Raw genomic sequence first — 15,516 nt, forward strand, 5'->3', positions numbered from 1 at the left:
TTTGAGAAGGGTATGGCAGAGCATATGTAATATTTGCGAGGAGCTTTTAGTAATTTACGAGCAGGAAATTTATCAGTAAACATAGAAAAATGCCGTTTTACATTAGAAGAAGTTACGTATTTATGACATATTATTAAAATGGAAGGGGCAGAGACGGAGCTGAGGTTGACAGAGGCAGTGCAGGAATTTCCCTTTACTAGTAATACCAAGGAGTTTGTCTTTCTGCATTTAGAGAATTGCTATAGCAAATACATAAAAGTGTTTGCAAAAGTATCCCGGCGATTTACGCGACTGTTAAAAAAGGGAGTAAAGTTCGAATGGTCAAAGAAATACCAAGAGTTGTTTGAAGGGTCAAGAAGACCATTGACATCGAGTCCAGCACTTATTTTTCTGGAAAGAGTTTATCTTGTCCATCAGCATTTCCAATCAGGCTATAGGATGTGTCCACAGTCAAGTAGTAAATGAAGATGGACATGTGGTAGCGCATGCCACTAGGCAGCACAGCAGAGAAGAGAAAAATTACTCAACAACAGAAAAAGCGACGCTTGGTGTGATATATGGAATTACGTTTTTCAGCTTTATTTGTATAGAAAGAGCTTTACAGTAGTAACGAAGAATTCAGCCCTTAAAAAACTTTTGTAGCTTAAGGACAATTGTTGTAGGCTGGCTAGTTGAGCGCTGAGGCTAAGTGCATTCATGTATGACTTAGTACACAAACCTGGTAAGAGGCACGCAAACACATGTAGTTTAAGGCGAAAAATAGCATAATACAGCCCTTGCACAATGGAAAGCAGCGAAACAGTATGGGCTGCAGTCACCATTCACTGTGTAGTGAAGGTTATTGTGTAGGACAACTGGTTGGGACCTGAGTAGTAGTGCCAGCTATGCTGAAATAGGAAATGTTGAAAGAAATGCATGACCACTTGTTATCAGGCCGTGAGGGTTGTAGACAACGAATATAAGGGTGAAAGGATGCTGCTGGTGGAAGTCTATAAAGGACGATGTGGGATGGTATGTGAGGGGTTATGTGCAATGGGGACAGTGAGCGGATATGAGATGCAAGTTAATACCTTTTTTTAGACATTGAAAGAAGCAATGGAGCCTTTTAAAATGATTGGGTTGGACCTTCTTGCGCCATTCAACACGATTCCAGCCAGAAATCGATTTGTGTAACCATTATTGATCATTTTTCTAGATATGTGGAAATTATTGCAGTCCATAACCAGTAGGCAAAAACAGTAGCATAAGCATTGGTGAACAGCTGGGTGTTCATATTGGGAGTGCCAGAAACTATGACCACTGATCAAAGAATAAACATTAAGTCCAGTTTGTTAAATTTTAAGGTTAAGAAATTGATGAGTCCATTGCACCTCCAGTCTGATGGTACAGCGCCGAAGGTACATTACACAGTCAGAAGGGTGTCCACTGTAATGATTGGGGCATGTGTTTATCTTTCCTTATGAGTGCATATAATTCAAAAGTCCCTTGTGCAATGGGACTGTCACCATATGAGGTAGTTTACAGGTAGGCATGCCATCGCCATTTGACAAAATAAGGTTACGTGATTTTCCTAAAAGAGTGAGGGAAATTTGGAAGCATGTTCAGAGAGCAAACGGCAGAACCTGGAACGATTGGGGAATGATAGGGGCAGATTGCTACAGTATAAAATCGGTCAGTTATTACCGTTATAGAACCTGTACATTGTGAAGGATAAGACCTGGAAATAAAAAACAAATTATCGAGGGCCATATGGGGTAGTTGACACAAAAACGTCGGTAAATTACCGGTTCTTACAACTGTTGTGCGTGTGGGACGTCTGAAGACATTTCGAGATGCACCAGATGCCTTGAGACAGATGTTTTTTCTTGGGGGCATGTATACAAAAGCCCTGCAAAATCTCTGCAGGAAATTACGTATGGATGAACACCAAGAAATTTGGAGGGAGTAGTTTACGTGTAGGTGAGAGTGTACATGTTACTTAGAGGCATAATGGATTAGCATGCCAGTTGAGATGGGGACAGGAGGGAGAAATTTTGTTGCTATATGTATGATTATACTTTTATGTTCATTGGTATGTAAGTTAGATGTTTTTGTATGTCTATGTAATGACAAACCTTTTGAAGGGGGAAGGTTAGTGATGGGAGTTCTCGGTTCATAGGTTGCTACAGGTCGAAGTGAGAGATGTAGGTTGTCCTTATCTTACCAATGTTGCACCTCTTCACTAGAAGTGGAATGGGGTCGCTACAGGTACTACTATTGGAAGGGAAAAACGTGCGAGTTGCCGGTTCAATTAGAAGGCCAGGATCGGACATGTGTCCCACTGGAGCCGCGAGCCTGCATTCAGCAAGCAGGTTCGCACTGAATGTTTTCTGTGAAAGTATCGAAGTGGTACTAGTGAACTGCTTTGAGCTAGGTAAAATCGAGGGAGCTGAACGTTTCGGTTTGCATAGGAGTGAAATACTTATTAACGGTTACAGTAAGCGTTATAGAGATTGTAAGTTGCACAAGAGGAACAGGTCTTTGTTTATGACCGTATTTAGAACTTCTTATCCATTATCAAATCATCCTTAAATTTAAGTCTTGAGTTACACCAGTCATTAAGTTGAGAAATTGCCATGAAATTAACAAGTGTGTTAGCAGATAACGTGGCATACACATGTGCTCATGCTAACTATCCTAGTAGAGATGAGAAGATGTCGAGGCCATTTCTATTATCACACGAATTGATTTCATTGCCAATTTTCCAATTGTATTCCTGGTGTAACACAACATTTATGGCTGATTTGATAATGGATATGCAGTCCAATTGTGGTAATCAATAAATAGGTGTCCTTTCTGTGCAGCTTAAGACTGTTTCATAATGGTTATTGATATCGCATAAAAGTTGCGGCTCCATTCCTACTCTAGCAAGCTGGAGATACAGACGTATTAACGGTCTGTGATGTAACGGAGCAGACATAGCACATGTCAGCATCTGTTACGAGGTCAATAAAGATGAACATTACGCAGGTGCAGCTGTACCGACTGGACAAGCCACTAGCGATCCTGCTAGTGAAAAATCTGCCTACTTGAATGAAACGTTGAATCCTCACCCTAAACCTGTCCTTAAACTGGTTAGCAGAAACGCAAGAGGGGCGTGTTTCTGTAGAGTAAATGCTTTCTCATGTTCCGAAATACCGGGAAGGGGAGCACCAGACGACCAAGACCGATAAGTGTCATAGCCACGGACACTATATTAGTGTTGACTCTGATTTGTGCAACCATTATCTGCATTACCCGGACGGCCGCTTGGCAGTGCGATCATCCGGTACATCAGATACCGATGGACGGGTTAACTATTTGTACAGGAGGAGGTGTGATGATTGTAAAAGCTATATATACTAATAAGAGAGTTATATTGTAGAAAATAATTACGTGTGATTTGTAGGACGAGTAACCTGGCAGTATTGAAAAGAGCACTGTTGTCGACTGTATGAGGCGTCATGTGGGCGCGATAAGGAGGAAAAAATGGCTCTGAGCACTATGCAACTTAACGTCTAAGATGATCAGTCACCTAGAACTTAGAACTAATTAAACCTAATTAACCTAAGGACATCACACACATCCATGCCCGAGGCAGGATTCGAACCTGCGACCGTACCGGTCGCGCGGCTCCAGACTGCAACGCCTAGAACCGCATGACCACTCCTGCCGGCGATAAGGAGATATAAAGTAAACAGTTATTTAATGTTTTGGAGGGGTTAATAGTGAAAAGATATCCCAAACAGTAATGGAAGTGTAGTAGCCTTTAGACCAATGCAACAAATGGATTGGTAATTATGGGTGAAAATGTGCTGTACATTCGGAGATTTGTTGCATGATGTAAGACAAAAAACTGTAAAATAACCTATGTCGTCATTCTGTGGTGAAGTCTTGCTTTGGAGACTGGTCACATGTTCAGACCTGGTGTCCGTGTCGTCCTAGAGAGATGATGCATCTTACGCTGTCCCTAAATTTTGGGCGTTACTGACTTAAGCTAGTCTTCTTGTACTCCATAAGGCGGTAGGTTTAAGCTGCGCAATCGTGGTACTATCACAGAATGCCTATGCAAATACGGGCTGGCCTGTGGTGTATTTTCAAAACGTTGCGACACATGTGTTGGTCTGTACATGCCTGGAAGCACTGTAACAGCACAACAAGGGAACTACCAATCGCTGTAAATACCTCCTATCTGTAGCACAGTTATACGGATTGACAGCACCCTCCATGAGATCGGGGTCAACGTCAGTCTCCAACACGCTATGGACCAGGCAGAACTCGACGCTGGTCTGGGCAGCCAGCTCCAACAGACCAGCTCACGATTCTAAGTCCACCACGTGGACTTAGCCAACACGACGGGGAGCCATCCACCATGTGTCACAACAGCACGGATCTTCTGCCTTGGAGGACAGCAGTTCGCACCGAGGGCAGTACTGCTACCATCTCTCCACACCAGGGCGAGCTCCTAACCCATTACCAGAATCACCTACAGGAAGTCAGTGGACGTACGTGTTGCTGGCACTGTTGACTAAGGGCCATATACAGCTAACTCAGGCATGCTGTTATGAGTGATGTAAACAGTGTCAGCGAAGCAGGATGAGGGCATCAAATGGCAATCCCTCTGCCGCGGTCTACCGACGTCATCAGCACCATCTGAAGACCACGCACCTGCAGGGGGCGAGTACATGAACGTCGCAGCACTATAGCATTGTAAGCCAACACAAATATGTTGTATCTTTCAGCGGAGTTTTCCTAGCCACCCTGGCCAACATTACCATCTCCACAACCCATCATTCCACCACCTCCACCCCACTCACCTCGTATTGCTATAAATCTCTGTGAATAACAACGTGTAAGGCTATTCTTATTTAAAACTGAAACGGAGTTACGAGGTATATTTTGATACTAGTGAAACTGTGAACCCTTGACATATCCCCCATTGGTTCAAAATGGTTCAAATGGCTGTGAGCACTATGGAACTTAACTTCTAAGGTCATCTGGCTGTGTAAGGTTGGCCCCAGACAAATTATTCACCAAACTATAATAAATTTGGCAATGATATGTAAAGCCAAGTATCTTCCAAATATTTTTCAACATTTATGATGGTGTATATTTTAATTTATTCACGCGTGTGAAATCTACGTTTCTAAATGGACTAAATCCCATGTAGTAGATCTCAAGTCGAAAAAGGTTGATCGTCCCTGCTGTAAGGTAATCTGTTTTCTGTGTGTTCCAGACTTATTTATCAGCTAAATATAATTTTATTTTTAGGCTTAGTGCATGTTTTCGTTTATTTTCTGCGTTACTACGGCTTCCAGCTCTCATTCAGTATGTCAGTGTTTGATTCAAATTTTCTGGACTTTGTAGGGAAACATTTTACCAGTGTGTGAGGGGCTTGGTGTGGGGAAGGGAAGTGCCATTGAGGTGCAAGCCGGTGCCACACAAGACTTCCTTCACATCCATACTAATTTACGGCTCAGAGACTTGGACTATGGCTAGAAGAGAGGAGAGCAGGATACAATCCAGTGAAACGAAGTTTCTGACAAGTATGCTAGGGAAGACGAGGAGAGACAGAGTGAAAAATGAAGATGTTAGGAAGGACATTGGAGTGGAGAAATTGACTGAGAAAAATGAAAAGAATAGATTAAAATGGTTTGGGCATGTGAAGAGGATGAGAAAGGGAAGAATACGAGGAAGAATGATGGAGTTCAAGACTGAGGGCACAAGGCCAAGAGGAAGGCCGAGAACAAGATGGATTGATACAATGAAGATGAGTTTAAGGAAGAGAAAGCTGCTACAGACCCAAATTGCCAAATTGTGGAAGAAAAATGGTGGAAAGACAAAGTAAAGTGGCGCAGTACCATTGATACCCCAACACGACCAAATGTTGGATAGAGGGGAAAAGAACATGATGAACTAAAAGAATTGAAGGTAGCTACGCCAATGATATCGATGATGAAAATAGCCCTTGTTACAACAGAGAACATGAAATTACTTCAGAAAAAAGCCCTGACTCGTGAACTAGACAATGAAAAGTGAAATGAACACAGATAGGGGGCAAATATAGGTATACGTAGTCCTCTACTGAATCTTGTAGAAGTGTGAGAACACCAGCCCGCAACTTGACAATGGAAGTTCGTACACTGAATGCCCCTAGAAGCACACTGGGAGACTAGTGCAATCCACGGGAACCGTGCGAGTGTTCGTTTGGCACAGATGTGTTAGAAGAAATTGTAATTCCTACTAATGTGAAAATATCTTCATAGTGATCAAATTTTTCTGATTAGCAGCGCATGGAACTATGAGACGAAAATGTTATGAACTTAGAGCACTATTTGGATTATTACATTTTAGTGTCACTTCCAAATCTATTCATGGAAATTTACAGTTCATGCTTGCAGCAGGCGGCACCGGAAAAGATATTTTCTGCGCTGATATTGCGTCACTGCCTAAGATTTGATGATGTGACCAGCAGGGACAACAGAAAGGAAAATACCCTGCAACAACGATTTCTTTTATTTTTAGATGAGTGGTTCACAATCCTCAGCAATGTTATAGCATACGTTCCTGTATGTGTGTGTGTGTGTGTGTGTGTGTGTGTGTGTGTGTGTGTGTGTGTGTCCATGAAATGCTACTTGGTTTTCGTGACAGATGCATATCAATGGTTTATATGGCTTGTAAACCAGCGACATAAGGGCTCAAAATAATTTCTTTAGCTGATGATCAAACAAAGTACCTTCTGATTGCCTATTTATAGATAGGAAGTGACAGTGTTGGCATTGACTTGACACCAGAAGGAAAGAAATTTCAGAAACTTACTTAATCTGTCCTGAGACTAGGGCAGCCCGTTTACGGTACATACTGTAACATTACAGGTAACAATTAGTTTGACTCTGTTGAATTGCTTTCCGAATTGAAACTTATTTTGCTACACTGAGAAAGAAATAAAAAGGAAATTACTCCTGTATTCCTGCAGTCTAAAGAGGCATGTGGAAGGTTCATCACTTTACGGCTCCACTAATGACAGAACATTTATTTCTTATGTCCCTAAAAAAGGAAAATCTTTCACGTTAATTTCCGGTATGCATTAGTCTAAAAGAAAACATTTCAAAACAGGAAAACCAAACCAGAAATAATTTCCTTTTAAAGCAGCACAAAAGTTGTAGTAGATCCTCTTGACGACAGTACAAGCAGACCACCACGCAGATGGCCTCTTGCTTTCTTATGCAATTTGGAACATATAGGCAAGCCGGACAGGCCGAGCTGTTATAGGCGCTTCAGGCTGGAACCGCGAGACCGCTACGGTCGCAGGTTCGAATCCTTCCTCGGGCATGGATGTGTGTGATGTACTTAGGTTAGTTAGGTTCTAGGGGACTGATGACCTCAGATGTTGAGTCCCATAGAGCTCAGAGCCATTTTTTTAACATATCGGTGGTAGCTTTTATGAAACAAAAACATCCTGCATGAAGTACATACCTATTTCCCGACCTGAGTGCATTAAAATACAACCTAAATAGCTCGTTGAATCCTACCTCAAAGCAATACTGATCAATGACAGACTACCAAATCAATTAAGAATAACTATTTCACAAATTTTGACAAAACCTCTCCGAAAATAACAAATATCCATTTCAGATTCACAAAAGAGATGATGTACTACTTGTCCCTCCTGCTAGTTAAAAAAAAAACAGTCAGTATTGTACCTGCTACAGTCTTCCACTTAGCCATACCTGTCTTTTAGTGATGTTTAAAGTGTGTGAATAGCAGAACTTCCACATTTGTGAAAATTTGTGTATGAATTCATACGTGAAGTTCATTCATAATTTTAATGTGTGAATATTGAACATCTGTAAAAAGTTGTGCATCAATTGATATGTGAAATTCATTCACTCTGTCTCACATTTTGTATCTTCATCTTACAGCGATATATTAAAATTTATGTTATTTGTAATACAATAAACCAGTTTGAATTTTTATGTGTCATTTTTTTTGTTATGCAAGGCTAGAGAAACTAGCTACCCGATTGTAACCTATTTTCAGGTTTTTATGTCAACATATTGTTTGCATTCTAAAATATGTAAACATGAAATTTGTGAATAAATATTTGTGATGAAAGTTAAGCAAATAACTTTTTATGGTTAACACAAAACGGTATTCTTTTGAACCCCAAGACACTATTTATGATACAAAGAATCCATAGCTCCATTCGAGGGTTAACTGTTACAGTTAACTCCAAGCTTTGGCACTTGTGTCACCACATACTAACACTGCATTTCATTCACATCTACATCCACATCTACATGATTACTCTGCAATTCACATTTAAGTGCTTGGCAGAGGGTTCATCGAACCACAATCATGCTACCTCTCTACCATTCCACTCCCGAAGAGCGCGCGGGACGAACGAACAACTAAATCTTTCTGTTCGAGCTCTGATTTCTCTTTTTTTATTTTGATGATCGTTCCTACCTATGTAGGTTAGCTCAACAAAATATTTTCGCATTCGGAAGAGAAAGTTGGTGACTGAAATTTTGTAAATAGATCTCGCCGTTACGAAAAACGTCTTTGCTTTAATGACTTCCATCCCAACTCGCTTATCATATCTGCCACACTCTCTCCCTTATTACGTGATAACACAAAACAAGCTGCCCTTTTTTGCACCCTTTCGATGTCCTCCATCAATCCCACCTGGTAAGGATCCCACACCGCACAGCAATATTCCAACAGAGGACGAACGAATGTTGTGTAAGCTGTCTCTGTAGTGGACTTGTTGCATCTTCTAAGTGTCCTGCCAATGAAACACAACTTATGGCTCGCCTTACCCACAATATTATCTATGTGGTCTTTCCAACTGAAGTTGTTCGTAATTTTAACACCCAGATACTTAGTTGAATTGACAGCTTTGAGAATTGTACTATTTATCGAGTAATCGCATTCCAACGGATTTCTTTTGGAACTCATGTGGATCACCTCACACTTTTCGTTATTTAGCGTCAACTTCCACCTGCCACACCATACATCAATCTTTTCTAAATCGATTTGCAACTGGTACTGGTCTTCCGATGACCTTACTAGACGGTAAATTACAGCATCATCTGCGAACAACCTGAAAGGACTGCTCAGATTGTCACCCAGGTCATTTATTTGGATCAGGAACAGCAGAGGTCCCAGGACGCTTCCCTGGGGAACACCTGATATCACTTCAGTTTTACTCGATGATTTGCGGTCTATTACTACGAACTGCGACCTTCCTGACAGGAAATCACGAATCCAGTCGCACAACTGAGACGTTACCCCATACGCCCGCAGCTTGATTAGTAGTCGCTTGTGAGGAACGGTGTCAAAAGCTTTCCGGAAATCTGGAAATACAGAATGAACTTGAGATCCCCTGTCGATAGCGGCCATTACTTCGTGCTAATAAAGAGCTATCAGCTTTGCACAAGAACGATGTTTTCTGAAACCACGCTGATTACGTATCAATAGATCGTTCCCTTCGAGGTGGTTCAAATTGTTTTAATACAATATATGCTCCAAAACCCTACTGCAAACCAACGTCAATGATATAGGTCTGTAGTACGATGGATTACTCCTACTACCCTTCTTAAAGACTGGTACAAGCTGCGCAATTTTCCAATCGGTAGGTGCAGATCTATCGGTGAGCGGTTGCATATGATTGCTAAGTAGGGAGCTATTGTATTACAGAAATTCTAAGTTTTTCGACTTTGTTTTTATTTAGTTCGCTAGTCTCGCCAATAGAAAAATCTAAGTTTATTTCAGACAACAATTAACAGCATCGTTATACTTAGAAAAACATGATGACACAGTGTTTCCTTGACAATAATTTGTTCACAATCGATTTTGGTTACAGACCAACTTCACAGTGCTGTACATGCAAACAAAGCAAAACAAAAAATCAACCAAAACAAAAAAACAATAACCACTGAAATAAAATGCAATGTCCAAAGAAATACAAAAGGTTGATACTTACAACTCTCTCTCTCTCTCTCTCTCTCTCTCTCTCTCTCTCTCTCTCTCTCTCTCTCTCTCTCTCTCTCTTTCCCAGTGACAAAATTACATGTCTTTAGACGGGAATGAATAATATGGTATATCTCGCATACAAGTACGATCCAAGGTGTATCAAAGGTTGGGAGGAGGGATGAGTAACAATAGTCCTCTCATTATACCTAAGACTTGATTGCATGTTGTATAATTTGGTTTCGTGTTTTAAGCAATCACGATGTGATGTTATGACTACTGATTCTTTTGTCAGACTGGATCTACAGTTTCTACTTATCACATGTACTACATCTGTTGAGCACTGTTACCTGTATGAGTGTAGGTTCCATAACTTGAGATAAAAAACTTTGAGGTTTGCCGACGACATCGTAATTCTGTCAGAGACAGCAAAGGACCTGAAAGAGCAGTTTCACGGAATGGACAGCTTCTTGAAAGGAGAGTATAAGATGCACATAAAAAAAAGCAAAACGAGTGTAATGGAATATGGTCTAATTAAATTCGGTGATGCTGAGAAAATTATATTAGGAAATGAGAAACTTAAAGTAGTCGATGAGTTTTGCTATTTGGGGAGAAAAATAACTGATGTAGAGAGGATATAAAATGTAGATTGACTATGGCAAGGAGAGCGTTTCTGAAGACGAGAATTTTGTCAAGATCGGGTATAGATTTAAATGTGAGGAAGTCATTTCTGAAAGTATTTGTATGGAGTGTAGCCACGTATGAAAGTAAAACATGGACGACAAATAGTTTAGACAACAAGAGAATAGAAGCTTTTGAAACGTGGTGCTATAGAAGAATGCTGAAGATTAGATGGGTTGATCGCGTAAGTAATGAGGAGTTTCGGAAGAGGGCTGGAGAGAAGACGAATTTGGTACAACTTGACGTGAAGAAGGGACTGGTTGGTAGGACACGTCCTGGGGCATCAAGGGATCACCAATTTAGTACTGGAGGGAGGCGTGGAGGGTAAAAATCGTAGAGGGAGACCAAGAGATGAATACACCAAGTATATTCAGAAGGATGTAGGTTGAAGTAGTTATTCGGAGATGACGAGGCTTCCACAGGATAGAGTAGCATGGAGAGCTGAATAAAACCAGTCTCTGGACTGAAGATCACAACAACCACAATTTTTGATGCTTTCTTATCTGCGGCATATATTAGTATAGGTAGAAAAGGAGACATGGTAAACATAGCTTATTCATTTTTCTTAATGATTTTGATTTGTTATACTTCACTGCAAGAATGTATAAGGACTTACGCGTTTATTTTCGATACAGGTGTCTATATGTAATTATTTTATGTCTTAATATAGAAGTTTGGTTCTGTTTATTAAACTCATTGCGCATTCGAAATGTAATTCAGTTTCAAGTAGATGATGTTTTATGTTACTTGGCTGTGTTTGGGCATTTGATATTTCCTACAGTGTTTGTGCGTGGAGGAAAGAAAATAATGTTACGTATTTATATAAAATCTTCGTGTTCATCATAGCAATTTTTCACTGTCTTGTACTTCTTAAGTTACGACATTGTGTTCCTTCCTGTTTTGTGTTTGTATTGCCTTTGGTCGTATGAGTTTTGGCTTTGCTTTGTGACTTATTTGTTCACACTTGTATGCTCGACTGCTAGTATTTCACTTGTCGTTGACTGAGTCATTGGTATAGTATTGAAGACCTGTGCTAAATGTTTCTTACGCGTTTGGATTGACCAAGTTATTCATTCATATCTAAAGACATCATGAATCTCAAGTGATGTTGTCACTGTAAAAAGAATTTTTCGTAAGTATCTGAAGCTTTGGAATGCGTTATTCATTGGAAAATGTATTTTGATTCGATGTTTGTAGCTTTCTCTTTTGTTTTGTTTGTATGTATAGCACTGCGAAGACGGTCTATGACCGAAACCGATTGTGAATAAATAATTTACTAAAAAGCACTGTCTCATCATCCGTTTTTCCGACAACAGAGAAGTGTTGTATGGAAATTCATTCACTTGCACTCGAGACCGAGGCATTGGAATCTCATCCTCAGGGCCCTTCTAGAGGGGGCAAGGCTTTGTTATTTAGTACCCCAAGGGTGCAACAGTGATTTCACTTTTCTTAAAGGGCATCAGGTTTGCATTTGATTATAGAAATTATTTATTGGACAGTTTCAGTTTCGGCCGTTGGACCATTATCTAGTGGCGCTGCAAAGGATTTTGCTTCAGCACACGTCAGACTTTAAAATTCTTTGACATGTATATACACTCCTGGAAATTGAAATAAGAACACCTTGAATTCATTGTCCCAGGAAGGGGAAACTTTATTGACACATTCCTGGGGTCAGATACATCACATGATCACACTGACAGAACCACAGGCACATAGACACAGGCAACAGAGCATGCACAATGTCGGCACTAGTACAGTGTATATCCACCTTTCGCAGCAATGCAGGCTGCTATTCTCCCATGGAGACGATCGTAGAGATGCTGGATGTAGTCCTGTGGAACGGCTTGCCATGCCATTTCCACCTGGCGCCTCAGTTGGACCAGCGTTCGTGCTGGACGTGCAGACCGCGTGAGACGACGCTTCATCCAGTCACAAACATGCTCAATGGGGGACACATCCGGAGATCTTGCTGGCCAGGGTAGTTGACTTACACCTTCTAGAGCACGTTGGGTGGCACGGGATACATGCGGACGTGCATTGTCCTGTTGGAACAGCAAGTTCCCTTGCCGGTCTAGGAATGGTAGAACGATGGGTTCGATGATGGTTTGGATGTACCGTGCACTATTCAGTGTCCCCTCGACGATCACCAGAGGTGTACGGCCAGTGTAGGAGATCGCTCCCCACACCATGATGCCGGGTGTTGGCCCTGTGTGCCTCGGTCGTATGCAGTCCTGATTGTGGCGCTCACCTGCACGGCGCCAAACACGCTTACGATCATCATTGGCACCAAGGCAGAAGCGACTCTCATCGCTGAAGACGACACGTCTCCATTCGTCCCTCCATTCACGCCTGTCGCGACACCACTGGAGGCGGGCTGCACGATGTTGGGGCGTGAGCGGAAGACGGCCTAACGGTGTGCGGGACCGTAGCCCAGCTTCATGGAGACGGTTGCGAATGGTCCTCGCCGATACCCCAGGAGCAACAGTGTCCCTAATTTGCTGGGAAGTGGCGGTGCGGTCCCGTACGGCACTGCGTAGGATCCTACGGTCTTGGCGTGCATCCGGTTCACGTCCATGCTGTCGCGGCATGCTACCAGTGTTAAAGACTGCGATGGAGCTCCGTATGCCACGGCAAACTGGCTGACACTGACGGCGGCGGTGCACAAATGCTGCGCAGCTAGCGCCATTCGACGGCCAACACCGCGGTTCCTGGAGTGTCCGCTGTGCCGTGCGTGTGATCATTGCTTATACAGCCCTCTCGCAGTGTCCGGAGCAAGTGTGGTGGGTCTGACACACCGGTGTCAATGTGTTCTTTTTTCCATTTCCAGGAGTGTATGTAACCGGCAAAACAAAACCCTTGATTTCACTTGCTGACAGTGGATTTGAATTGGTGTTGATAATAGAGGATAAGAGCCCAATCATATAACGAACAGAACCACCTTAAAATAATCCTTAATGGATGAAGATGATATTATTAATCAAACTAAACAGGCAAATCACTGCGTTACCAGGCAAAGGTGCCATCTGTTTCTGCAGCGGTGGCTATATATCTTCCTACATTCAGTTGTCAATAGGAAACAACAGTAAATTAGTTATAAGGTAAAACATATTGTATATAACGTTAGAAATTGATTGCAAAGAGAACTCATTTAACATGCAAATAGCGCAATCTGAAAAACATAGATCTCTTACTGGAACTTGTGACTGCTGCAACATCATCGGGGCACTTGTAGTTGGTGCAGCCCCCAGGAGTTCCATCAGAGGTGCACCAGCAGATGTTACACTTTCTCATGAAGGGGCGTCCCGGTTTGCAGCTTCTATCTGCAGAAGGTCAAAAAACACAATATTAAACACACACAAGCTGCGTGCAGTTACTTTGTATTAATGTGTTTTTTCTGTGCTAGTTTATAAGATAGACATTTATTTATGTGTATATTTTATGTAAAAATTATGTATAAGGTTTGTAAGGAATGGTTATATTAAAAGTTCTATGGTTTGTATTTGCACTGGTTTCATTGCAAATTGTGTGACTTTCCTGAGGGACCAAACTGCTGAGGTCATCGGTCCCTAGATTTACACATTACTTAAACTAACTTAGACTAACTTATGCTAAGAACATGCCCCAGGTAGAACTTGAACTTCCGGTAGGAGCGGCTGCGCAATCCGTGACATGGAGCCTCAAACCGCGCGGCCACTCCACGCGGCGGTTTCATTTCAAGAGTTAGACAAACTTAGAAAATACTGCTTCAAAAAGGTCATATTCCACCTACTTAGCTGCAAACATTTAACACCTTATATTCAAGGGGAGCAGAGAACAAAGTATGAACTGTAAGAAACAAGAAACAAAAAACAACTGGGGCACTCAGAATTTGTGAAAATGAAATTTGTAGGAAACACATGAGTCTCATATGTTTCGTTTTATTTTTCACCAAGTCTGAACATCCAGTATTTGTAATTAAAAATATCATGACATTTTAATTAATATTTAGGAATACTGTTAGTAATATTCATTCACAAAAGTTTTCTCATATAACCTAGTGACAATAGTTTGCCTTTGACGTTTGAAACTAGACTAAAAACATAAAAAACAGATACTAAATGCATGACACAAACAATTACGACCTATTCCAATACTTAATGGTCCTTGTTATCGTCTTTTTAACAAAGCACATTCTTTGACTTGAAGTCAGGTAAAACTGTCCACCACTTCACGCATGACATCTAGAAGTTCTGTTTAGTCTCTGTGTTTCAAGGTTAATATTTCCTTTCCAAATACATATTTGAGCACTAGACATTTACAAACTGTGAGGAAATGACCAATTGTGTTCTCCCTCGGCTTGACTTGTAAAAAGTAGTGGCCTCCCAAGACCCCAATAAGTATACTTTAAACCGCAGTTTTTGTCACCTTGTTGGAATCTTCATCACTGTAAACTTTCTAAAATTTATATTGTTACCATGTATAGAAACTTGTGGTTTAGTTGTGTGTCCGCGAACACTATAAAAGGTTCTGAATTCCCCAGTATTCATTTTACAGACTATAAAAGATTCAGCCAGCCTTGTATTCGGTATAACTTGATACATTCTACCAGAGGAGAAAATCTACCTCCAATTACAAAATACTACCACGCAGCTCATGTAGACACTAAAGTATATAACAGCTGAGCAGCGCACAGACACAAAATTATGTTTTGTGCTTTGGAACCATATGAAAGCGAATATCAGAGAGATCAGGGAAACAGCTTTTTGTGAATGTAGGTGGTATATACGGCATAGATCTCCAGCACAGATAAAACTGGTTTTATCAATATTTGTAGGCCATATGCACACATGCTACAATCTCATA

The 15,516-nt window shown here is 41.2% G+C and overlaps 1 protein-coding gene across 1 annotated transcript in view; it reads right to left on the reverse strand.

The window, feature by feature from the left end:
- LOC126284610 (brachyurin-like) overlaps positions 1-15,516 on the reverse strand; it is a 200,200-nt gene that overhangs the window by 159,927 nt on the left and 24,757 nt on the right. The window contains exon 2 of the mRNA XM_049983671.1: positions 13,866-13,994. Within this exon, the coding sequence (XP_049839628.1) occupies positions 13,866-13,994 (129 nt within the window). The remainder of the gene's footprint in view (positions 1-13,865; positions 13,995-15,516) is intronic.

Source organism: Schistocerca gregaria, chromosome 8, assembly GCF_023897955.1.
Source record: "Schistocerca gregaria isolate iqSchGreg1 chromosome 8, iqSchGreg1.2, whole genome shotgun sequence".
In the NCBI taxonomy this organism is placed as follows: domain Eukaryota; kingdom Metazoa; phylum Arthropoda; class Insecta; order Orthoptera; family Acrididae; genus Schistocerca; species Schistocerca gregaria.